Source organism: Rhineura floridana, chromosome 10, assembly GCF_030035675.1.
Source record: "Rhineura floridana isolate rRhiFlo1 chromosome 10, rRhiFlo1.hap2, whole genome shotgun sequence".
Classification (NCBI taxonomy): Eukaryota; Metazoa; Chordata; class Lepidosauria; order Squamata; family Rhineuridae; genus Rhineura; species Rhineura floridana.
The window spans coordinates 7,144,763-7,171,312 of NC_084489.1; the positions used below are offsets into that span (position 1 = coordinate 7,144,763).

The window sequence follows — 26,550 nt, forward strand, 5'->3', positions numbered from 1 at the left end:
GCTAGTTAATTTCTAAAAATAGATGAGAAAGGATAAAAAGCAATAGAAAGTGAATACTGGTTCCTTTCAAATCTTCATAACCTTATACTGCGTCACTGCTTTTTCAGTAAAAAATATTAGGTGCCAGTACTTACATTGATAAAAATACAGTGGATGCCAGCACAAAATGGTTGGCATAGGCGCAAGAAAAAAAAGTTGCAGGTACTTCTTACTAGCGAGCACTGTCACAAAAAAGCCCTGCTAATAGTATATTATGGAACTAATTGCTTGACTAGTTTGGGGGTATGCTGGCTGCTTGTGCAATAGGAAAAAAAACTTAGAATAAACCCTGGAAGAAGCAACTGGATCCAACTCTCTCCATTCCTCCTGAAGAGCTGAGCAGTGGCATCTAACGCTTTCCAAAGGCCCATATGCACACAGACTTGTTTGATCAGGAAGGCGAAGGTACATGCAGGGTGCTGCTGGCCATTCATTCACTTAGGCAATGCTTATCCAGACTCCCTCTGACTCCTATGGTTCCTCTCAGTGCTCAGGGTAGGGATGTAGGAGCCCTCCTTTTTGTTTGCCACTCGGACTATGGCAGCTAAGTATTATCTCCAGCCCGATGCTTCACCAATCACATCAGCAACTTTAACAGTAAACAGAATCTCTAGGTTGCCATTCTGGCTTGGCACAGCAGGGCAAGATCGGGATAGTGTGCCAGATTTCACAGGAAACTGCTTTACTGGACCCACATTAAAACAGACCTTTTACTGTTCCTTTAGTAGAGCTGCTTGTATTAGCAATATCCTCTCTTAAAATATCCAGCAGAGCCCAATCAAGGCCATAAAAACCAGCATTTTTGAAATGCTGACTAGATGTTTTTCTGTGAGAGTTTGTAGGTATGACTGGGAACAAACTTATAAAACCTGGTGGTTTACTGTGTGTTTGGTGCTACTCACATCTCCTTTCAATTTGCATGATTCACATGACATTACCGGCAAATAGAAGCTATCACACAATTTCCCCCCTGTAAATCCGTATTAACCCAATTCGCTGATAATATGGAAGTGAAGAAAAAAATGTCTCCACTCCATTTCTCTAGTGGTTGCAGACACTTTTCTTTGATGCTTTTACGTGGGTGTGTCAATCGTTCCCCTCTCCACACCCACTATCTCCTCCTCCCTTCTTTCATTTTGTTTCCTCTGGGCAGACAAGCAACTTCCACCTGCTCTCCTCTGCTGGCCTTTTTGTTGTTGTTACAAACAGTGCCTTTATTTTATTTTCCCCTAAAGTTGTGTGCAAAAGCTTAACACTGCTCAAACAAAGATTTGTATTTCAGCTGTATCCTACCAGCCATAGGCAGGGAAAACACATATATTCACACTTCCATGTTTTTTTAATAGTTTTATTTGTGCATTTTCAATAATAAATACAAACAATCTTACTCAAAAGAACCCCTAATTCCCCCCCAGACATTCATGTGTATGTGTGTGTGCAAAAGACCAGGATGTCATATCCAATACGTAGGAAAGACCACAACTGACCTACGCACGCGCTTCAGGAACCACAACTCGGCAATTTTGACCAAAAAAGTGGAGCAACCAGTTGCAAAGCATTTTAACATCGAGGGTCACAGCCTGTTGGACTTTTCCATTACAGCGATAGAGATGCCAGCAGATCCAGCAGCATTGACCAAAAGGGAGAACTCTTGGATTTACTCCTTGGAAACATTGGCACCACATGGCCTGAACCTGGAGGACAGTACCAACACTACTTAGCTTCTGCAAATGAAGCCCCTCTGAGCATTCCATCCTCAAAGCTCTATAACTGCCACCTTGGTAACAGCATTTGTATGTTGGCAGCTGATGAAGGCGGAAGCTGAAACGTTTTGTTAATACAATAAAAACCTCTGGTTAATCATAATTACGTTTATATATATATAAGCTGTAGAGATCAGTGGCTATTTTGTTGTGAGAAGGACATCAGGGAGAGCTACCCATTGCTGGCAAACTCTGAACATCTTACTAGAGCCATCAGCAGGCCTCCTGTTATAGCATTTCGCCAGCCTCCTAATTTGCGCAGACTGTTGGTGAGAGCTGTGCTTAAGCCACCTATCACCAATCCAGGGTCTCATCCTTGTCACTCCAAACGCTGTATCACCTGTGTGTACCTCAGGGAGACAGCCACTTTTACAAGCACTAGGACAGGCAGGACATATTACATCAAACAGAACATCACCTGCAGGTCCTGCAATATAGTTTACATAATCGAATGTAAAAGACCAGGATGTCATAGCCAATACGTAGGAAAGACCACAACTGACCTACGCACATGCTTCAGGAACCACAACTCGGCAATCTTCACAAAAAAGGTAGAGCAACCAGTTGCAAAGCATTTTAACATCGAGGGTCACAGCCTGTTGGACTTTTCTATAACAGCGATAGAGATGCCAGCAGATCCAGCAGCACTGACCAAAAGGGAGAACTCTTGGATTTACTCTCTGGACACATTGGCACCACATGGCCTGAACCTGGAGGACAGTACCACCACTACTTAGCTTCTGCAAATGAAGCCCCTCTGAGCATTCCATCCTCAAAGCTCTATAACTGCCACTTGGTAACAGCATTTGTATGTTAGCAGCTGATGAAGGCGGAAGCTGAAACGTTTTGTTAATATAATAAAAACCTCTGTTTGGTTAATCACAATTACGTTCATATATATTTTTAGGTGATTAACGGAATACTTATAGGGATCCAGAGCAAGCTTGAGTGAAGTTCTGTTTGTTGCTTCACAAAGAGGTAAGATATTTAACAAGTTATGTGTAAGTATTGTGGTCAATTGCAAGCTTTAGTTAATGACATGTTCATTGTCTCAGCAGGTTACTTCAGAGATTGCCATGAGCTGATGGTGGTGTTCTAGACGTGTTGCCTCTGATATGTTGAATAACTGTGTACCACGTTTCCTCAAAGCCATCTTTGTTTGATGTATCTTTTAGAGCCTTAAGTTGCTTAGAGAGTTTTTCCATAAGTGCAATAGTCCATATTTTTTCATACCAAGCCTCCAGTGTCAGGTTAGCAGTTGTCTTCCAATTTTGAGTTAAGACCTGTCTGGCAGCTACCATAAAAAGGGTTAATTCTTTAAACAATAAGTCCTTTAAAACTCCAGTAAACAAATTCAGTAATGTTAGTCTGGGATCACAAGGAAGCTTCTGACCCATAATAAGACTTACTTCATCTATCATTAAGGTCCAAAAATTGTGATGTGAACCCATCTAAACCTGGTGCCTTGGCTGGTTTCGTGTTTTCGAAGGCTTTATCAATGTCCTCATCTGAAATTTGCTCTATCAGGTAGTGTTGTTGATCTATATCTAATTTTTTAAAATTTGCATCACCCAAATAGGCATTGAGGCATTGAGGTTCTATCAATTGATCTTGTTTTGTATAAATCAGGAGAAAGTTTTCAAGCATTCTTTACTATTTGTTCTGTTGTGTGTAACTACTCTTCTGTGGATCCTTGTATATTTGTAATCCTATTTCTTGTGATTTTCTTTTTGAGTTTATAGGCTAAAATTTTGGAATTTTTATCACTTTGTTCATAATATTTTTGATTAGTAAACTGCATAGCAGTTGCAATTTTCCCAATTTCTAGATTTGCTAGTTCAGTCCTTTTTGAAGCAATATCCTATAGATCCTTTTACTGCCAGTTTGTTTATGATTGTTTTTAAGATTCTTAATTTTGTTTTGGAGTCTAGCTCTTGAGGCCTCTCTTGTTCTTTTTAGATGAGCATATTCACTTACCAGATAATCCCTCATTACTGCCTTCATTGAGTCCCAAATTGTAGCCTCGGATAACTCATTGGTGTCATTTATTGTGAAGTAATTCCGCTTTCATTTTATCCACTATAGGTCTGTTAAGTAATAAAGAAGGATTCAGTTTTCATGATATAGTCTTTGGAGGGGGGTTCATTAAATGTACAGTGGCTACAACAGGGGCATGATCTGAGGGACCTGAAAAACCTATATAGGAGGAAAGTATTTGTCTAGTCAGATTTTTTGTGCTTAATACGTAATCTGTCCTCGTGTATGAATTGTGTCTGTGGGAAAAATATATGTAATTAATTCTGTAGGATTTTTTTTTCTCACCATATATCTATCAGATCAGCAGCATCAAGAATATCTTTTAAATTAGAATCTTCACAAATCACAGTCTTTCTTGGTTTCCCTCTCCTATCTTTTTTTGCATCACTGATCCAATTTAAATCTCCACCAAGAATTATAGTTCCTTCTGCAAATTGTGTAAGTGATTGAAGAGTTTGTTGTAAAAATTCTCGTTGACCATTATTAGGGCTATATATGGAACCCATAGTTATTTTAACAGTTTGTATTAGTCCCTTAATAGAAATAAATCTTCCCTTAGGGTCAATTAATGTATCTTGCACCATTAGGCCCAAATTGTTAACAGTCCATATTGCCACACCTCTAGCTTTGGAGGTGCCTGGGGCCATATGCCATTCGCCCTGTGTGTAAGAGATCAAAGGTTTTTAATCTGTGGGGTTTTTTTGGTGAGTTTCTTGCATTATAATGTCTGGAGCTTCTTTTTTTAATGCAGACCATACTCTTCTCTTAACAGGATTGCCCATACTATTAATATTCCACGTACAGACTTTCAGACCCATAATATTAATGTTAGAATTAGTGTAGACCATTTCCATACAGATGGTTGCAGACTTGCTCTGGGCCACTCAGATCAATGTCATCTCAGTCTGACTCCTCTTCTTAAGTTTCAGCCTCACAAGTAATTTTTTTGCTCAGGAATCCACTGGACCCTCAGGTTATTTCTGTGGATCCTCCCATTCAGACATCCTGTGGTGAATGTTTGAAGTTGCCTTTTGTAATGCTGAAATGGCGGTTTTATGTTTTAGGCCTAGATCTAGGGCCACATCTGCTGTTTTAGCGATCTCACCAATCTTCTCTGTCTTTAAAGAATTAATTGTAGCTATCCCCTCTTCACTAAGTTCTTTTTAAAATTGTTGAAGGAGCTCAAGCACCGGGACTGTATCTTCCTTAGAAGTGGGGGCTGATTTTTGCGCCATGGTAGGGCCTTCCTCGTGGTCTTCCAGGCCGCTGTTTGATGAGTCAGAGCACCTCGGAACAAAGTAAACTGTAAGCAGTTTTTCCTTTCCTCCAGTGAGGCTGTGGAGCATTGCCTCTCCAGGTACTGATGAGAAATGCTTTTGCCTGTTGATTTTGGTTGTTTTTAGTTTATATTTTAAGCTGCATGAGTAGGAGCAGACTGTCTAAGCTGCCATCTTGGCTGATGATGTCATCACCCCTCCATGTTTTTTTAAAGGAACCTACTGAACCTGGTAGAACGGATTAAGCATACTCAGTCACCTAGCAACCAGAGGGAGTGGAAATGTATAATTAGAGGCCGGGGCCACAAGGAAACGGTGAGACAAGTCCTTCCCAGAGGAACGCCTACTTGTGTGAATGGGAAAAACAGATTGGCAGCTAACATTTAGCAGGAACTACAGACAGTGCAAATCAATAATGAAGGTAAAAGCAGTGTATTTGCTGTGAAGAAATGCTCCCATGTAGATGAACCCTTGGTTACAGTACTTGCTTTTGTCCAATTCTGCTCTTCAAGTGCAGCATTCAGAATTATTTAAATTGTAAACTAGTAGCTGTCTGCTCCAGGGAATTTTTTAAAGGAATTGTTACTGGGTGTAAATTTTTCATCCAAATGACTTGTGTGTGGAAGCCTATCTACAAGCCCTGACATTTGGACTGAGGCGAAAGTGGTTCAAAAAAAGGGAGGGAGAGTGAATAGAGCCTTGCAAAAGCATTTACACAATTACTAGCCTGACGAAATTCTTAATAGCCTACCCACCCACCAGTAAATACATGAATTAAAAAGCAAATTAAAATTTAAAACTGCTGTTTATGATCTACACTCTGCTGTAGTAGAATTCCTATGAAAAAAAGAATGAAGACACAGAGAACCAGACATCACAGCGTACAGGGAGAAAGTTTTTGTTAAGATGTTTTTCAGAAAGACTGGTGGTTTGGAACAACCCTAAGAATTATTGTGTAATATGCCCCTATGTTCTATTGTTTCCATTCAGTTTCACCAAAATGTCATACCTCTAGTCAGTGTTTCAGTGGCTTCCCATCTGACTTTGTGTTCTTGGTTCATTTTGGTAAATGTTATGTGTCCATTTGTGTCCAATGGGTCTCCAAAAGCTAAATGACACAACTAACATTTAAAAAAGCCTTGATCTGCTCTACTACAACATGATCTTGTTTAACCAAATTTCTTGAAGGACTATTCACCATTTAAACAGGGTTTAGGGGAACAGCTGCAGCGCTAGGCGCACTGAAGAAGACCTGCCCTTGGAGTGAGTATCTGAGCATCTGGGTGCTTGCTGCTTGCTCCTTTGGGTTGCTGTCTTTTGAGACAGCTGAAGTGCCTTGTAAGTGCTGCAAGGACTGGGAGCCACTGCCTGATCCTGGCTCCAGAGAGAGGTGGCAATTAATCACTCAGCCTCTTGCATCAGCTCCTGGCTGGGTCAGGAGGCATAAAAGCCGTGCTGTCCTTGGGCGGCGGGGCTGCCACCGAAGAGGAGACATCCAAGGGAATTGCCCCTTGGGGATTCCCTTAGGGAGTCACGAGGGCGAGGGTGCTATCCTCTTCTATTTCTTTCTTTTGTTTTTCTAACTAATCTGGAGAAGATTGGGTATTAGGGAGGGTGTGTGGCTCATGTGTAGTTCCTGCGCAGGGTGAGAACCTGTGCAGTAAACTGAACAACAGGAGAAAGCTGGAACTGGTATAAAATTCGGCAGCAAGACTGCTCACTGGGGCAGGGTATAACATGTCACCCCGCTGCTGAAAGAATTGCTCTGGCTGCCCATTTGCTAAGTTCAAGGTCTTGGTGTACAAAGCTCTATACAGCTTGGGACCAGGATACCTGAAAGACCGTCTTACTCCTTATATACCCAGTCGATCACTGCGCTTTAACCTTTTTCCCCCAAGATGTCTTGAAAGCTTTTTAAAAAATGTTTTTAAAGATGTTTTGTTTTAATGATTTTAAAGTCTGTTTTTATGATGTTTTAAAGTGTTTTTCGTGCTGCCCTGGGCTCCTGCTGGGAGGAAGGGTGGGATATAAATCAAATAAAAATAAAATAAATAATAAATAAATAGATGAGGGGCCACATATTTAGGCTACAATCCTATGTAAACTCACCTGGGAGTACACCCCACTGAACACACTGGGACTTATATCTGAGTAAATGTGCATAGGATTGCACTGTTCATCTATCCAGTCTACAGCACTGAATAGTCAAAGCTCAGATATAATGCAACTTTACTAGATACAAAGATAAGAACCTTGGATAGTAGATCAGATATTAAGAATATGTTTAAAGATAAAAAAGTTTAATTTTCTAGTAAACTCTTCCTGGCGCAATTTCCTTCATTTCACTAGGGGCAGATCAATACAGTTTTAAGCATGGAGGGTCAGCATTCCAAACATTTTGTGAATGAGAAAAAGATATCTCTCTCTTAATATGTCCCAGGGAGGTCTGATGCATTTTATTTAGAATATTTACTCTCAGATAGGGTCGCGCAGATCACAGTTAATGTGGCAAGATTTTGTGCATCAGCTGTTACCTGTAGGAGAGTGATGATGGAAAACAGTAATAGCTAACTTTTTTGGGGGGGGGGTTGCCCATTGGTGTATTTACCCAACACCATTCATGCCATATTATCTTATGTTGCAGCTGTTTGTTTCTTTCTCTGTATAATATTGATATGTTTTATTGTTTAATATTTTATAGTGCTAGTCTTTGACCGTAATAAATGATTGATTGATTGAAGCATGGAGGGTCTGCACTCCAAACATTTTGTGAATGAGAAAAAAATATATCTCTTAAGTGTGCCCCCAATTTTAAGCCTGGAAAAAAATGTGCTGCATATATTCCAAAGTTTGGGAAACACCAATTTAAATCCTTACATTTAAACACTTCCTAAGGCATGAAGGATATCTCCCTTTTCCCCAAGCTTGGCTTTAAGTGTCTAGTAATTGCATAAAATGAAGTACCATGAGTTCCATCAAGCAGCATTTGTCCTGCTTGATAATCTGAAGGAATAGGATGTATTGAACACAACAAAAATGTTGTGTGTTGGGAGGCAGAGAGGGTGGATCAAGGAATGCTCTGTATAAAAATGGTTATTTCTTTAGCAAGGTCATTAGTTGTGAAGTGCATAATAATGTAATTCTCATAGATGCTATTAAATAATGCATGACCTACGGTCTACATAAGTGGCTTTCATTGAGACTGTCAGTTTCAATGTAAATCAATTAAAATGCAGATTTGCAACTATCCAGTGAATCCTTCTGAAACTGATCTAGTGGAACAGTTCAAAATGCCTTAAGATAATATGCTGAATACTATAACCACCATCCTCCTAGTCAGGGGTGGGCAAAAAACAGCCCCCACTCTGGCATCATCAAAACCATTCCTTAATCAACAGGAGAGGGTGCTAAACACCAGCAAAATTGCTCCCTCTCCAGACATCTTCTGTATACTGTAAAGCAATATATTTAAACTGTATCTAGGCACAGCTAAACCAATCCAGGGTCAAAAAACTTAAGCTCTTCTATATTCCATGCATGGTAGGTAGACACAGGGTCAAACTAGGTGTTATATGGAAGCTCAGTGTTAGCAGTTCCTGATGTCTCCCCCCCCATCTTAAAAAGCAGTTGCGGACCCATCTTCCAAATTTGGATCAGGGTTGTGGCACAGGGGAGGTCTAGCTCTTGTCACCACATCATGGCCCCATTTGAACCCCCCCCCAAATAGCTTAAAAGCTAAAGCCCATATGCTTTCCCCTTGGAAGCTAATAGCAGATTTGAGGGGGGGAAATTAAGTTGGGGAATCAGCATGAGGGTAAACAACGAACCCCTCTTCCACATAGGACCTCTAATCCAAATTGCCACCCTTGCTGCAATTCATTTTTAGAAAGAATGAAATGCTGAGAGCTCCAAAAACAAGGAAGCCATGTCATGTCTAGTTTGATCCAATGCTACTATACCTTTGAAACTAAGACTAAAACAGCAGCATGCTCTTTTAGGGCAGGGGAAATTATTTGGCATATTTTCCCAAAGGGGATGCAGCTCTTACACAGCACCCCTTTAATTCTTTTCTGGGCCTCAGTGGAAAATCCAAGTGCATGAGGAACAGATCCTTCTTCTTTTGCTGCTCCAGAATCTACAGAAAACATAAGGATTTCCCTGAAAAATGCACATACATGGAAAAAGAAAGATGCAGAAGGATTAGGCTAATGATGGGGAACCTGTGGCCCCTCCAAGATGTTGCCAATTTAGCAGCTGCAGCCTGTCTTTCTTGCTTCTAAAACACGAACTGAAATCCAAAATCCAAATAAACTAAATCAGAATTTTAAAAAATATGAATAGAAAGAAACAATGAAAATAATTTTAAATGTGAAACACACACATTTTCCCCCAGTGCACAGCCCTTTCTTACAAAATGCACTGTTGGATCTGTTGGCTTCTCAGTTCTAGGCGTTTGAAGCCTCAGAGCTCTGGACAGTTTAAAGGAAAGTTGCTATGTCTGGTACGAATACAAATTCTGTTATTTTATTAATCCTGGCAGCTGTAAATGTGAAAAACACAAATAGATAATTAAGCAATACATGACACAGGAGAAATAATTTGGGGATGGGGGTCTAAACCTTTGCTCCAGTGAAGTCTTAGGGTTGTGAGGCCTAGTTTAAACTGGCCAGCTAAAGTAAATATAGCTCAAACTCTAAAACTTTATAGATTGTATGCTTATAAACCTATTTATTTTACTGATATAATTTTAAAAAATTCTGAACAAAGATATTTAAAGCGATGTAAAACACTTACGGAATAAATACATATTGGAGGCATGTATGTTTAAACAGTTTTATACAGAATTTTTTGCAACCTTTTTCCAGGGAGGATTTCCCATTTTGGCCCAAGAAATGAGCTCACCTGGCTTGAAGTCCTTTAAAAGCATTGTGTCAATCAGACCTTTCCATTCCATATGCTTATCATTTAGTCAGACATTAACCTTGCTCTTTTTTTTAGCCATTAAAATAGAGGCATATTAAGATTTGTAGTATTTTTGCAATTGACCGGCACCATCTAAATGAAGAGATGTGTTGTCTGATGAGCCACTGAAGCATGGAACTTTACGAATGTACTTTGCAATGACATAGTTCTGTATAATTTGTTAGATTAGAATGTTATTATGTAGAAGCTATTAGTGCATTTATTATATGGTCATAACAGGAGACATGGTCTGAGCAGTGCAGCAGCTGAGAGATATCATGTGTGCATCAAAGCCATTAATTATATAATTATATTCCCTATGCTCTCAGGGACACCCCCATCCCCCCAAAAAACCAGCCCAGTTTCTTTCTTGTGTTATTTGCTTTGCATAATTCACTCCAGTCTTTGAGAGCACTTATGTATGTAGTTGAATTGTTTTCATACTGACATAAAAAACTATTTGAACTGGCATAAACCAGTGTAGAACTTTGGTTGAGCCTAGACAAATGTACATTCATAATTAAAAACTGATTATGATTTTAAAAATCACAGATCCTGATTTAACCAGAATATTTAAATGCAACATATTTGACAAGAACACAAAACTGAGGGAAGTAGTTTAGGCTCAGCCCTGTTGAAGTTCCCCTTCCCACCCCGGCCCTGCCTTCTTGCAGTACTGTTTCCAGGGCTCTGGATCATACAGTTAGCTGAGAATGGCACTGAAATAATATGGTGGAGCAGTTCCCAGTGTGAACAGAATCTTCTGTGTGAGCACCAGAGCTTGGAAGTAACTAGCTACAAGTAACGAATTACTTGTAATTCATTACTTTTTTGAATAACGAGTGGGTAATTCCTTTACATTTTGATTGTAATAGAACTAGGAGTAATTTTACTACTTTTGTGGAGTAGTAACATTTCCAGAATTACTTTTGGGCATTACTTGGGAGGGGATCAGGGGAAGTCTTCTGCTCCTCTGATTTGTGGATGAAAATCATGTGCCTCAAACTGGGCTTCTGTGCAGCATCTCTCTTCCCTCATGCTCTGTGGGTGAGTAGGAGGTGCTGAGGGAGGAGGTGGAGAGTGAGACGGGGTAGAGTGGAGAAAACAATTATTTAAAAAAAGGATAGTGGTGGTGAAGAATGGAGTGGAGGGGGAAAGGAGCCGGAGGTCAAGAACATGGATAAAGGAGAAAGAGCCAGCAGCAGAATGGAGATAAAGAACTGTGGAGGTGAAAGATGACAGTGTGTGTGTGTGTGTGTGTGAGAGAGAGAGAGAGAGAGAATACTGTGTTTGCACTTGGCACACAAAGTGACCTCCACCACCCTGTCTGGCTACTGTGCTTCATTTGCAGTATTTTAAGTTTTTTGCATCTCAGGGGAAAATGTTTGCTTGAGTGAGTGTCCCTTAGTTGGTGGCAGGGCAGGGTCTGGGAGGTGGTTAAGTGAGAGAGATTATGCTGGCTGGCTGAGTGGGGGGGTTGCACTTGATTTGACGTGCAAAGATCTGAGAAGTGGTCTCTGCCTCCCTCCCCACCTCCCTTACCAGTGGAGAGACCACCATTGCTATCTTATGAATAAAAATAATTATTCTACTACCTCTGTATGTGTTTGTTTATTTTTAATGTTGTTTAAGGTTACTTAGATGTGCAGCAGCCAAGGCCAGCACCTTGTAGGTGTTTTTTTTAAGTAACTGAAATGTAATTGTAGTGATTACTTTGGAGGAAAAGTAAAGTAATCAGTTACTTTCACAGCAATTATAAATGTAACGGTAATTACTACTTTTTTGGGCCATGTAACTGTAATTTATTACTTTTAAAAAGTAATCTTCCAAGCTCTGGTGAGCACCTGATTTTATAGACGTTTGATCCATGTGATCCCTTCTTCTCAAAAAAAGCACCTTCCTTCTCTTTTGCAAGGTGCTGCACCCTTGTAGCTAAGGCTAAAAGCAAAATGATGGACCTTAGGACTACTCTCGGACACACTGCTATGCAGAAAAGCTGAAAGGTTAATCTGTTTTATTTCCTTATTGAAATTAGTCGGTCAATTCATCAGGAATCCCTGAAAAATGTAACAGTAGGAATCTGATGTAAGGTATTTAAATTTAACATGGGAGAACCTATGCTCTTCTGCACACTGAAATGATTTATTTATCACCATTTTCCAATCTTGGGTCCCCAGATGTTGTTGGACCAATGATCAAGGATGATGGGAGTTGTAGTCCAACATCTGGGGACCCAAGGTTGAAGAACAGTGATTTAAGTCACACTGAACCAATCTAGCATCCAGGTACCCTTGATTGACAAGTCTATGCTTTAAAAAAAATTAAAATTGTTTTGTTTTAATGTATTTTAAGGTCTGTTTTTATGATGTTTTAAAGTGTTGTTAGCGCTTCTGTATGTCGCCCTGGGCTCCTGCTGGGAGGAAGGGCAGGATATAAATCAAATAATATATAAATAAATAAATAGATACCCAGAATTATTCTCTTCCCCCCAAAACAGTCTTTAAATAATCTTTAAAGTCTGAAGCAGAACTATGTGTACTCCGTGCTAAAAAGAAAAACAATCCTGCAATAATGTTCTGTGGCACAAAAAGCTAAACTCCGTAAGCTGTAAGGAAAGGGTCATAGCTCAGCGGCAGAGCATCTGCTTTGCATGCAGAAGGTCTCAGGTTCAATCCCCAGGATCTTCAAGCAGGGCTGGGAGAGACTCCACTCTGAAACCTTTAAGAGTCACTGCCAGTCAGTGTAGACACTACTGAGCTAGATGGATCAATGGTCTGACACAGGATAAGGCAGCTTCCTATGTTCCTAAGAACGCCAATAAAAGATTATATCTAACTTAGTTCTACTCGGAGTAGCCTTGTTAAAAACAATAGGTCTACTCTGAGTAGACACTACTCAATTTCAATGGGTATACTCTGATGAGAACATACATTAGATACAGCCCAACATTTACATCAGACTTTGAAGCTTTGGGAAGGAAACTCAAGGACTTTGGGGCCCAGATAGTTTTTTCATCCATCCTTCCAGTACTTAGAAGAGGAGTAGAAAGGGAAAGAAAAATACTCTGTGTGAATGAATGGCTACGAAGGTGGTGCAGATGTGAGAGATTTGGATTCTGGGACCACGGGCTATGGTTCCTGGAAGATGAACTGCTGGCAAGTGATGGGTTGCATCTCACAAGGACTGGGAAGTATGTGTTTGGCCACAGCATGGAGAAGGTCATCAGGAGGGCTTTAAAGTGAATCCTAAAGGGGAGGGAGACGTAAACTTAGTGGTAACGACTGATGAAGGCTTATGCACAGTAGCGGGACCAGAAAGATCAGCTCTAATAGGGCCCAGTAACAGCCCTCAGAAAAATGTAGTAAGGAAGCCAAGCCATAAATGGCATGGTCTTCGATGTCTGTATACTAATGCACAGAGCATGGGAAACAAGCAGGATGAACTTGAACTCTCAATACAGGAGGGCAATTACGACTTGATAGGTATGACTGAAACTTAGTGGGGTGACTCCCATGACTGGAATACAGCAATTGAAGGATACAACTTGTTCAAGAAGAACAGAAGGAATAAAAAGGGAGGTGGAGTTGTGCTGTATGTTAAAAATATATATCCCTGCACAGAAATACAGGAAGATGAGCTTGGTAGCTCCACCAAGAGTTTCTGGATTAACATTAATGGGGCAAGTAATAAAAGGAATGTGGTGCTTGGAGTCTAATACAGACCACGCAATCAAGGAGAAGATGAGAATGTAACTTTTGAAAAGGAAATTGCCAATGTTTTGAGGAGGCATGATGTAGTAGTAATGGGGGACTTCAATTATCCCAATATCTGTTGGGAGACAAATTCTGCCAAACACGGCCCCTCTACGAAATTTCTGACATGTGTTGGAGATAACTTCCTCCTACAGAAAGTGGAGGAAGCAACCAGAGGATCAGCTATCCTGGACTTGATTCCAACCAATAGAGATGATTTGGTGGATGAAGTGGCAGTTATGGGAGCTCTGGGGGAAAGTGACCACACCATACTTGAATTCTTGATTTTAATAGAAGCAAAAGCTGAGAGTAGCCATACGCGCACCCTGGACTTCAGAAAAGCTGATTTTAATAAACTCAGAACAATTGTAAGTACGGTTCCATGGCAAGTGACCCTAATGAGAAAAGGAGTCCAAGATGGGTGGGAGTTTCTAAAAAAAGAAATTCTAAAAGCGCAATGGCAAGCAATTCCAACAAGGAAAAAAAGGGGGGAAACAACAGAAGAAGCCAATGTGGCTTCACAAAAAGCTTAGAGCTGACCTGAAAACAGAAAAGGACACATACAGGAAGTGGAAAGAAGGCCAGGCCACAAAGGAAGAGTACAGGCAGGTATCACGGAATTGCCGGGATGGTGTCAGGTAGGCTAAAGCGGAGAATGAGCTGAGGCTAGCGAGGGATGCTAAAAGCAACAAACAAGCTTTCTTCAGGTAAGTCCATAGTAAAAGACAGAGAAAAGAAATGGTGGCACAGCTACTCAGTGAGGATGGCAAAATGATAACAGATGACAAAGAAAAGGCAGAAGTGCTCAATTCCTACTTTGGTTCAGTCTTTTCCCAAAAAAGGGTCTATGACCCTCCCGGGAAACATGAAGTAGAAGGGGCAGGATTGGAGCTTGAGATTGATAGACAAATGGTCAAGGAATACCTAATCACTTTGAATGAGTTCAACTCTTGAGGGTCCGATAAACTGCATCCTAGAATATTGAAGGAACTGGCTGAAGAACTCTCAGAACCGCTGTCTATTATCTTTGTGAAATCATGGAGGACTGATAAAGTGCCGGATGACTGGAGGAGAGCTAATGTTGTCCCTATCTTCAAAAAGGGCAAGAAGGAGGAACCGGGAAACTACAGACCAGTCAGCCTAGCATCAATCCTTGGAAAAACTGTGGAGCAGATTATAAAGCAGTCAATCTGTAAGCACCTTGAAAACAATGCAGTGATTACTAGGAACCAACACGGATTTATGAAGAACAAATCCTGCCAAACTAATCTTATCTCATTTTTTGATTGGGTAACCTCCCTTGTAGACTGTGGGAATGCTATGAACATAATATATCTCGACTTCAGCAAAGTTTTTGACAAAGTGCCCCAGGATATTCTGATTAGCAAGCTAGCTAAATGTGGGCTGGATGGAACAACTACCAGGTGGATCCACAGTTGGCTCCAGAATCATACTCAGAGAGTGCTTATCAATGGTTCCTTCTCAAACTGGGCGGAAGTAACGAGTGGGGTACCACAGGGCTCGGTCCTGGGCCCAGTGCTCTTTAACATTTTTATTAACGACTTGGATGACGAGGTACAAAGCATGCATATCAAATTTGCAGATGATACAAGGTTGGGGGGCATAGCTAATACCATGGAAGACAGAAACAAAATTCAAAGGGAACTTGATCGGCTGGAGCATTGGGCTGAAAACAACAGAATGAAATTCAACAGGGATAAATGCAAAGTTCTACACATAGGAAAAAGAAACCAAATGCACAGTTATAAGATAGGGGATACTTGGCTCAGCAGTACGACATGTGAGAAGGATCTTGGAAATGTCGTTGATCACAAGTTGAATATGACCAGTGTGTTGTGGCTGCAAAAAAGGCAAATGCTATATTAGGCTGCATTAACAGAAGTATAGTTTCCAAATCGCGTGAAGTCCTAGTTCCCCTCTATTCAGCACTGGTTAGGCCTCATCTTGAATACTGCGTCCAGTTCTGGTCTCCGCACTTCAAGAAGGATGCAGACAAACTGGAACAGGTTCAGAGGAGGGCAACAAAGATGATCAGGGGACTGGAAACAAAGCCCTATGAGAAGAGATTGAAAGAACTGGGCATGTTTAGCCTGGAGAAGAGAAGACTGTGGGGAGACATGATAGCACTCTTGAAGTACATGAAAGGCTGTCACATAGAGGAGGGCTGGGATCTCTTCTCGATCGTCCCAGAGTGCAGGACACGGAATAATGGGCTCAAGTTGCAGAAAGCCAGATTTCGAATGGACATCAGAAAAAACTTCCTAACTGTTAGAGCCATACGACAATGGAACCAATTACCTAGAGAGGTAGTGGGCTGTCCGACACTGGAGGCATTCAAGAGGCAGCTGGACAGCCATCTGTTGGGAATGCTTTGGTTTGGATTCCTGCATTGAGCCTTCATGGCCTTATAGGCCCAACTCTACTATTCTATAATTCTATGCTTCTGTTTATCATAATGTATTTTGCTCATCATGGGAAGGAGCAAAGACCTATGCAGGACCCTGAACCTCTGCATTGGAATTATTATACAGTTATCCTTTTCGCATGTGAGTTATCACTATGTGTTAGCTGTGCACTGACTCGTCTGTCTTGGCAGCTATAAGGGCTGGCTTTTAAAATTCCAAATGAAAACCGAGATATTATAACACACATCAAAATATGGGGTTATTCCTATAAGCTCACAAAATTATGAAATATGTACAGCCATAAGAATATTGCGGCATGGCTTTAGGTCTCCAAATGTTGGAAACTCTCAAGAGAGCTGTCTATAACCTGTTGGTATATGGCATGGAGACCAGTGGTCTCAGACTCAGTTGCTGTCACTTGATAGTTTTATTGTCCATATGAAAATGGAAATGGACTGCCTTCACGTCGATCCTGACTTATGGTGACCCTATGAATAGGATTTTCATGGTAACCGGTATTCAGAGGGGGTTTACCATTGCCTCCCTCTGAGGCTAGTCCTCCCCAGCTGACTAGGGCCTGCTCAGGTTGCCACAGCTGCACAAGTCAGCCCCTTCCTTGTCCGCAACGGCCAGCTGGAGGGCAACTGGGCTCCTTGAGACTATGCAGCTTGCCCACGGCTGTACATATGACAAGGCACGTAACCCCTGAGCCATTCACTGTGGGGGTGATCTATAGCTGGCCCTTTACACCCAGAAGATATGAGCAGAGACTCTGGACTGCCAGCCAGGATCTCCTCCCCACTGGGCTATACCAGCTGTTTATTGTCCATATACACAAATATTAAGAGAAGAAAGCCACCACAAATGCATGGATCACTTTGGGCAGATCTTACTGGTCCAAGGTCAGTGGGAGAACTGTCTTTACACATAGGATTCAAAACCAAATGGCAGCACAAAGTTACTTGATTAGCACTGTAAAGAATGAAGTATAACTTACAGGAGCTGCATTGTTCTTCACTGTCACACTGGGGGTTGTTGCACGCAATGCCCCACTCACTCCATGGTAGTATTTGAAGCAAATCTTCGTTTCAGCTAAAAGAAAGAGTTAACTTGGATTAACAAGTAACTATTGATCTTCCTCTATTGAGTGTACTCTATTGACTATGCTGCACAAAAACTTCATTCTGAGATTGCAGTGCTTCTCCTTGCCATAAAATGAGAGAGCTCTTCTGAATCTTGCCTAATTTATGCTTAGAAACTACTGCATTTGATTGGTATAATTGAAAAACGCTCACCCTGCCAAGTATTCATGCTACTGTTAGCACCCTATTATTCCATTGCTGTTGCTTCTCTTTGCCATTTTCCTTCTTTTTTATCTTTCCATTCATTAGCCTAATTTTCTAGCCATTAAAGTAAAGCTACATAGGAACTGGATTGGACTGTGAAAGACCAACCCAAATTATGTTTGCATTTTTACACATTTGTAGGGCAGTACTCAGAGAGGAGGTCAGGTCCCCTGGTCCCCTGGTCTATTCACTATAGCTGCCCAATTTCCCTGCTTTTTAAAGTTTGTTGGCTATAGGAACGTTCTTAAACCACAAGGGTTTTTTTTGTCTATTAGTGAATATAGCCTTTTCAGTCTCCTAGTACTGCCTTTAGTAGGCAAAGTGCTTATATAGAGAAGAAAGGTTCAAAATGTAATCTGTTAGTAATACTTGATGTGGTAGTTTCTATATTGTATTCCATGGAATTCCTTGGAAGCTTATCAGATTCCTCAATGAGAAGATGAGTAACGGTGGATAAGCTTCCCTGAAAGTCAGTTTCTTCTCTACCACTGATCTTCCTCTGCTATCCACAGCTGGAAGGGATATTTTATAGGCTGGGTTCCAGGATGCATCCTCAGTTAATTTAGGTAAATAGGAGGTCCAAACTGAAGAGTGTCTATCCTAAATATGCTCCAGAATCCTCTGCAGCATGAAGGGTTCCACTGTAGATGTTCAAATGATTGCTATAAAAGGGGTTCCCTGAACCCAGAAAGTTTGAAATCCACTATGCTAAGACATGCTTAGTTAGCCTTTTCTTTTTATTATTTTGATACTGATTTTAGTTTTAACTTTGCAACATTATAGTAGGATCATTGTGAAGGGGTAAAGGGCTTAGTGGATAAGAGGAATGGATGCAACTAAATGAGAGAGAAACACTTGAAATGTCTACAAAGTTGCACAAACACTATTTAATGTTTCTGTCATGTTTCTACTTGCTAATGCAGGGGGTGCATTTAAAAGACAAGGAGAGGAAAAAAGACAAAGGAAATTCTGTGAGCAGGCATTTTGCCTGCTTTTCTTCTCTCCAAGACTGAGTAGCACAAGCAGTATTTCACTCATGTGACCATCAGAAAAGTCTGGCACTTATTATGGGGGTTAGCAGAACTGGACCCAAGAAGGAATGACAAATTGATTAAAAAGGGACAAATTATGCCAGGGTGAATACTCTTATTCAATGTGACATAGAGTCCAACAAGCCAGAAATCCCAAAAGGCAGACGCCTCCAGAAATTCACTGTGGGAGGCACTTTCAGGAGTAATTTACTACTGGTGATGTTCTGTTCCCTTCCACCCTGGCCAAAATACCTGGGGGATCATGATATGGAGAATAAAACCAAGGAGGCATCCAAGAAGAGAATGTTGTAATCAGTAATGGGTTCATTTTTCCTTACATTGAAGTGGCCTGTCCCGAATACTGCTGAGTGCAATCAGCAGCTGTGTCCACTGGTAGTTTCATTCTGTTTCCTGACTCATAACTGAGCAGAGCAGAGGGCGCTGCCATAGCTGGTCTACAAGGTATACAAGCGAGCCAGCTCTGACAGCGAGTAAACAGAGTAACCTTACAAGAGGTCAACAGGAGAGGTCAAGGGAGAGCTCCCCAACAAAAAATTGTCGTGTATCATGCATTATATACCAGTGGGACTATCTTGTTAAGCTTCAAGGAGGAGGATGAGACAAAGCACAGGCCATTCCAATACAAGTAGAAAGATAGAAACAAAAGGTAATAGAGGCCATGGACGGAAAGGACCCTCCAGTGGTAGTGACCTGCAAGGTGTGTGCAATGTTTGTTTTCTTGCCTGAGAACAACAATGGCATACACATCAACAAGTGCAAGCTGGTGATGCTGCTGGAAGAAAAAGTGAGAGTCCTGGAGCGACAAGTGGCCACACTCAAGGGTAAAAAAGAAGACAAAGAGTTCTTAGACAGAATGCTGGAACAACAACAGCAAAGAGAAGTACAGGAGGTGGAAGAACTGCAGCAAGTTGAAACAGAAGAGGAGAGTGTTGATGAGAGCAACAACGAAGTGGAGGAAACTATGTGGAAAGGGTAACAGGAGGCTCTATGACCCTCCTGGCAAACAGGAAATACAAGTTGAAGGGGCAGGATTGCAGCTTGAGATTGATAGACAAATGGTTAAGGAATACCAGGCCCTGATGAATTGCATCCTAGAGTAATGAAGGAACTGAAGAACCTCAGAACCACTGTCTATTATCTTTGCAAAATCATGGAGAATGGATGAAATGATGGATGACTGGAGGAAGGCTAATGTTGTCCCCATCTACAAAAAGGGCAAAACGGAGGAATCTGGGAACTACAGACCAATCAGCCTGACAATCAATCCCTGGGAAAATTCTGGAGCAGATTATAAAGTGGTCAGTCTGTAAGCACCTTGAAAACAATGCAGCGATTACTAGAAGCCAACATGGATTTGTCAAGAACAAATGTTGCCAGCCTAATCTTATTTCATTTTTTCATCAGGTAACCTCCCTGGTAGACTGTGGGAATGCTGTGGACCTAACATATTTTGACTTCAGCAAAACTTCTGACAAGGTGCCCCACAATATTCTGATTAGCAAGCTAGCTAAATGTGGGCTGGATGAAACAACTATCAGGTGGATCCACAATTGGCTTCAGAATCATAGTCAAAGAGTGATTCCTTCAAAAACTGGGAGGAGGTTACAAGTGGCTACTGTAGGGCTCAGGGCTCTTCAACATTTTTATTAATTACTTGGGTGAGGTGGTGCAGGGAATGCTTATCAAATTGGCAGATGACACAAAATTGGGAGGGATAGCTAATACCCTGGAAGACAGAAACAAAATTCAAAGTTATCTTGATAGGCTGGAGCAGTGTTTCCCAAACTTTTTTTATTTTTTTGTTGCTGGACTACAACTCCCATCAGCCCCAGCCAGCATGGCCAATGGTCAGGAATTATGGGAACTGTAGTCCAGCAACAAAAAAATAAAAAAGTCTGGGAAACACTGGGCTAGAGCATTGGACTGAAAACAACAGAAATTTAACAGGGATAAGTGCAAAGTTCTACACCTAGGAAAAAGAATGGGGGATATTTGGCTCAGCAATACTACATGCGAGATGGATCTTGGAATTGTAGCTGATCACAAGCTAACAGTGAGCCAACAGCATGATGTGGCTGCAAAAAAGGCAAATGCTATTTTAGGCTGCATTAACAGAAGTATAGTTTCCAAACTGCACCAAGTATTGGTTCCTCTCTATTGGGCACTGGTATGGCCTCTTCTTGAACATTGCATCCAGTTCTGGACACTGTACTTTAAGAAGGATGCAAACAAACTCGAACAGGGTCAGAGGAGGGCATCAAGGACAATCAGAGGACTGGAAACAAAATCCTATGAGGAGAAACTGAAAGAACTGGCCATGTTTAGCCTTAAGAAGAGAACACTGAGGGGAGACATGGTAGCACTCTTCAAGTACTTGAAAAGCTGTCACACAGAGGGTGGCCAGGATCTCTTCTTGATCATCCCAGAGTGCAGGACATGGAATAATGGGCTCAACTTACAGGAAGCCAGATTTCGACTGAACATCAGGAAAAACTTCCTAACTGTTCTAGCCATATGACAATGGAACCAATTACCTAGGGAGGAGGTGGGCTCTCCAACACTGGGGGCATTCAAGAGGTAGCTAGATAGCAATCTGTTGAGTTTGCTTTAACTTGGATTCCGGCATTCAGCAGGGGGTTGGACTTGATGGCCTTATAGGCCCCTTCCAACTCTACTATTCTATGATTTCATGACTGGTAAATGTGTGTTCCAGCCAGGATAAAGATACCCTAACTGACTGTGTCCTAATAGTTGTTCATGGAATCAACCAGAGGGAAGGCAACCCTGGACTTAATCTTAAGTGATGCCCAGGACTTGGTGCAAGATGTAAGTGTTGCTGAACTGATTGGGAACAGTGACCATAGTGACATCGAATGTAGTATACATGCAAGTGGACAATTCCTCAAAAAAGGAAACTTCTCAAAAATGAGATTGGAAAAAAGGAAGTTGAAAGGAAAAGTCTTGTTTAACGTCTTTTGTTTTTAAGACATTTTAAAGTACTTTTTGTGTTTTTGTTTGTCGCCCTGGGCTAAATCTCTCCAGAAAGCATGTAGGTTATTCAAAATCACCATAACGAAAGCTCAGCTAGAATGTATACTGCAGATCAGGAAAGCTATCATTAAGGCCTAGAGATGCTAGCCCGGCTAATTAGTAGATGTTTTGCTTAATGGGAACAAAATGGGACACAAAGTTAGGCAAAAACAAATGCAAGCAGACAATGAAAAAATGGAAATGGACTGCCTTCAAGTTGATCCCGACTTATGGTGACCCTATGAATTGAATGCAAAGACCTATGCAGCACCCTGAACCTCTGCCCCCGATCACTGGAATTATTATAGTTATCCTTCTAGCATGTGAGTTATCACTATGTGTTAGCTGTGCACTGACTCGTCTGTCTTGGCAGCTATAAGGGCTGGCTTTTAAAATTCCAAATGAAAACCGAGATATTATAACACACATCAAAATATGGGGTTATTCCTATCAGCTCACAAAATTATGAAATATGTACAGCCATAAGAATATAGCGGCATGGCTTTAGGTTTACGTCATTCATTTTAATTTGAGTTTCTTAGCTATATGTTCCAAATGTACTGTGTATGTACTGCCTTCAAGTCGATTCCGACTTATGGCGACCCTATGAGTAGGATTTTCATGAGGATGAGAGGCAGTGACTGGCCCAAGGTCACCCAGTGAGCTTCATGGCTATATGGGGATTCAAACCCTGTTCTCCCAGGTCATAGTCCATGTTCCAAATAAATGTTGGTTACTATTAGGTCTTGGTCAGGGGCATCCATACCTGAATCTAGACATGGAAGGTGTGTCATCTGGTTCAGGTTCCCTAACCTTGAGCTGGAACCTGAAGTGGGGGGGAAGCAGAAATTTCAGCTCTGCTGGCTTAGGAATGCTCAAGACCAGGATCCTAGTATTTATACCAGATTTGCCAATCCAGAAGCTTCAAACTGCCTGCTGATCACAGAGTTAAATGTTGCACACCTTTGTTCCCTTCTGCACCACACTCCATGGTGGCCCAGCAAATCCCAGCCTCCAATCCTGAAGTCCCTAGTTCAAGCCCTGGAGTGACTATGACTTAATGCCTTTTACAAAAATGTACATCTGCCATTTTTGTCTCCTCAGTAAGAGTTCACTAGATTAGGTAACCAAGGTCAAGGTCTCCTTTCAATTAGTGCTGATAGAGGTTGTGTTAGCAAATCCACCCAGCTCCCTGGAGATGATGTAATGTCAAAGCCGTTGTGTGCATATCAGTTATCATGCTAGCCTGACAATTTCTAAAATATCAAGAGCAGAGTGAATGAGTTTCAGGTCATTTCACACCCTGCAATGCATTTAGTATTACAACAACAACAACAACAACAACAACAAGGACTATGCAATTGAATCTATACATGGAAGAAGAGTTGTAGGCACTTTGCATTTGTTTTTCCTGGGATGTTTTAGCCTGATATTTCAGCAGTAAGCCAACTGCAAATTCAAGGCTGCAATCCTATTCCCATTTACCTGGGAGCAAGCCCACTGAACTCAGGGAGGCTTATTTCTGAGTAGACTTACATAGGATTACACTTTAAACAATGAACTACTACACGGGCAGAGTAAACTAGAGATAGCTCCTGCAATGAACTATTGGGATGAACAGAGCTAACCGTTCTAAAGCTAAGCACATGCTAACTGTATTTCTGCATGTTCATCCTATTGCCCACCTCTCTTTCTTTTCTTTATTCATTCTCTTGGCTTCCCTAATTATCAACTTTGAAATTGGGGCAGGGTTCTGCCTTTTTATTTTTGCTTCTGTTACTATTGAAAATATATTGTACATTATGCAAGAGGGGAAGATTCCGGATAGTTGGAAAAATGCTAATATAACATTAATACCTAAAGAGGAGCAGGACCTAACTAAAACAAAAAATTATCGGCCGATATCTCTATTGAATAATGACTATAAAATTTTTACAATGATTTTGGCAGAAAGAATGAAAATAATATTGCAACAATTTATTCAGGAAGATCAATCGGGGTTTTTACCTAAAAGACAACTACGTGATAACGTCAGGAATGTTTTGAATGTGTTGGAATATTTAGAACAACGAAATGATAAACAAGCAGCTTTGATCTTCTTAGATGCTGAGAAAACATTTGAAAATTTGAATTGGAAATTTATGTTTAAGGTTCTGGAGCAAATGGATTTTGGAGATAATTTTATAAAATGGATTAGATCGATTTATACATCTCAGAAGGCACAGATAACTGTCAATGGGGGCTTAACGGATTCATGTGAAATACAAAAGGGTACAAGACAGGAATGTCCATTATCTCCTCTTTTATTTATCTTGGTCTTAGAAGTGCTGCTTAGAGATATAAGGCAAGATAAAAGGATTTCGGGATTAAAGATAAAAAAAGAAGTATATAAACTGAGAGCATTTGCTGATGATTTGATGATTGTATTAGAAAACCCTTTGGAAGGAATTAATGTATTGATGGACAAATTAAAAGAATTCGGACCGTTAGCAGGATTTAAGATCAACAATCAAAAAACAAAGATGTTGGTGAAAAATTAATCTTTAAGGGAACAAAAAGAGTTAATGGACAAGACAGATTTTTCAATAGAGAAAAAGTTGAAATATTTAGGTATTATTATGACAAATAAAAATTCAAAGTTGTTTCATAATAATTATGAAAAATTATGGACAGAGATTAAGAAAGATTTGTTAAGATGGGATAAACTACAGTTGTCATTAATGGGTAGAATATCTGTGATAAAAATGAATGTATTACCGAGAATGATGTTTTTGTTTCAAACAATACCTGTAATATCCTCTGATTTACCCTTTAAACAATGGCAAAAAGATATTTCTAAATTTGTATGGCAGGGAAAAAAACCAAGAGTTAAATTTAAATTACTGAAAGACGCCAAAGAAAGAGGAGGGCTGGGATTACCAAATCTTTTTTTTTTTTTCCTTCAAAATTCGCATTTATTAGAATTTTGGGATGCAGTTTGCCAACGAAACAACATTTACTTTTTTTTTACAATAATTTTTATTCAGATTTTCATAAAACATACAAAACAAAACCATAAAACATTCAAAGACAAAAAACAAAATCAAAAATAGTTAGACAAAAAAAAAATAAAAAGTAAAATATTGACTTCCCATTTGTCACAGATCAAATCAGTTATAGGTCTACAATGTATAACAATCCTGTCTCTTAAATCATATTATAAAATCACTTTCCTCCAGTAGTTATCTTACTTAATCATCAAATCTCATAAACATTACTTTATTCTTTCCACAAAAAGTCAAAGAGAGGTTTCAATTCTTTAAGAAATATATCTATCAATTTTTCTCCAGAAAAGCATGTCGATTAATCCATCTCATTAATAATTATAATAATCTTATTGTCATAACCATAGTCAAAATAAACATTTCGATTAATCCATCTCATCAGAATCTGTTAGGTTCAATAATTTCAATAGCCATTATTCTATTATCCCTATTAGTTCCATCTTCCATCTTCCATCTTCAATAGTCTTGTTAAGTCCAGTAATTTCAGTGTCCAATCTTCCATTATCAGTATTCCGTAATAATCTTGCTGTCATAACCATAGAAATATTAACTTCCCATTTGTCACAGATCAAATCAGTTATAGGTCTACAATGTATAACAATCCTGTCTCTTAAATCATATTATAAAATCACTTTCCTCCAGTAGTTATCTTACTTAATCATCAAATCTCATAAACATTACTTTATTCTTTCCACAAAAAGTCAAAGAGAGGTTTCAATTCTTTAAGAAATATATCTATCAATTTTTCTCCAGATAAGCATGTCGATTAATCCATCTCATTAATAATTATAATAATCTTATTGTCATAACCATAGTCAAAATAAACATTTCGATTAATCCATCTCATCAGAGTCTATTAGGTTCAATAATTTCAATAGCCATTATTCTATTATCCCTATTAGTTCCATCTTCCATCTTCCATCTTCAATAGTCTTGTTAACTCCAGTAATTTCAGTGTCCAATCTTCCATTATCAGTATTCCGTAATAATCTTGCTGTCATAACCATAGTCATATAGTAAGAGTCTAATGGGAATTTCCTCTATCCCAAATATTTTCTTGCCATCCATTCTGAATAGGTTGCTGGAATACTGCAGTAAAAACATATCTCTGTTCTTTTGTACAAAATGTACTGGCTCATCTCTTGAAAGTTTTTCCCTTGTCACATGGCTGCAGTTAATTCCATAGGTCTTCTCCATATTAGGCTCCATCACATCATTCCAGTCCAGAAGATTATCCATGCCATTGACAACCTTATCTCCAATATCTTCATTAATTTCTTCAGAGATAACATTGAATTCCAAACAGTAGATTTTATTTCTAAAATCCATAAATTCCAAATCTTTTTCCTGTTCCACGTTTGTTCCAGGCTCCAGGGTCTCCTCTCTCACAGGGACCCCTATTTCTTTAAACTCCTGGATCATTTTGCACAATTCAATTTTCAGCTCCTTACAACCCTGTCGCAGGGTTCGTTTCGTTATCTCAATCTCATCCATTATTTTCTGAAACCTAGTTACTTCCAGATTCTCAGCCACTTTCTTGATTGCCATTTTAAAAGAAAAATATAAGAGAACCACTTCTTATTTCAGCAACAATTGGGTTAATACTCCAAACTTGATGACATCACAGTATAAACAGAACAGCCAGCCTTATCTCACTATGCTTAGGAAAACAAAATGTAGTTCCCAGGATCGAAACAATTAATGGCGTCGTCAGGAAACAGATTCGTCAAAATAAAATAAACCAAAAAGAGAGTAATCTCAGACAATATAATATTCTTCAGAATAGAAATCAGGAATAGAAATCTCTCTTCTGTGTATATCT

The 26,550-nt window shown here is 40.0% G+C and overlaps 1 protein-coding gene across 9 annotated transcripts in view; it reads right to left on the reverse strand.

The window, feature by feature from the left end:
- The window catches only part of HECW1 (HECT, C2 and WW domain containing E3 ubiquitin protein ligase 1), a 349,770-nt gene that overhangs the window by 165,787 nt on the left and 157,433 nt on the right, over positions 1-26,550 (reverse strand). For all 9 annotated transcript variants that reach the window (XM_061586857.1, XM_061586865.1, XM_061586862.1 and 6 more), the window contains one exon: positions 17,254-17,348. In XM_061586857.1, the coding sequence (XP_061442841.1) occupies positions 17,254-17,348 (95 nt within the window). The remainder of the gene's footprint in view (positions 1-17,253; positions 17,349-26,550) is intronic.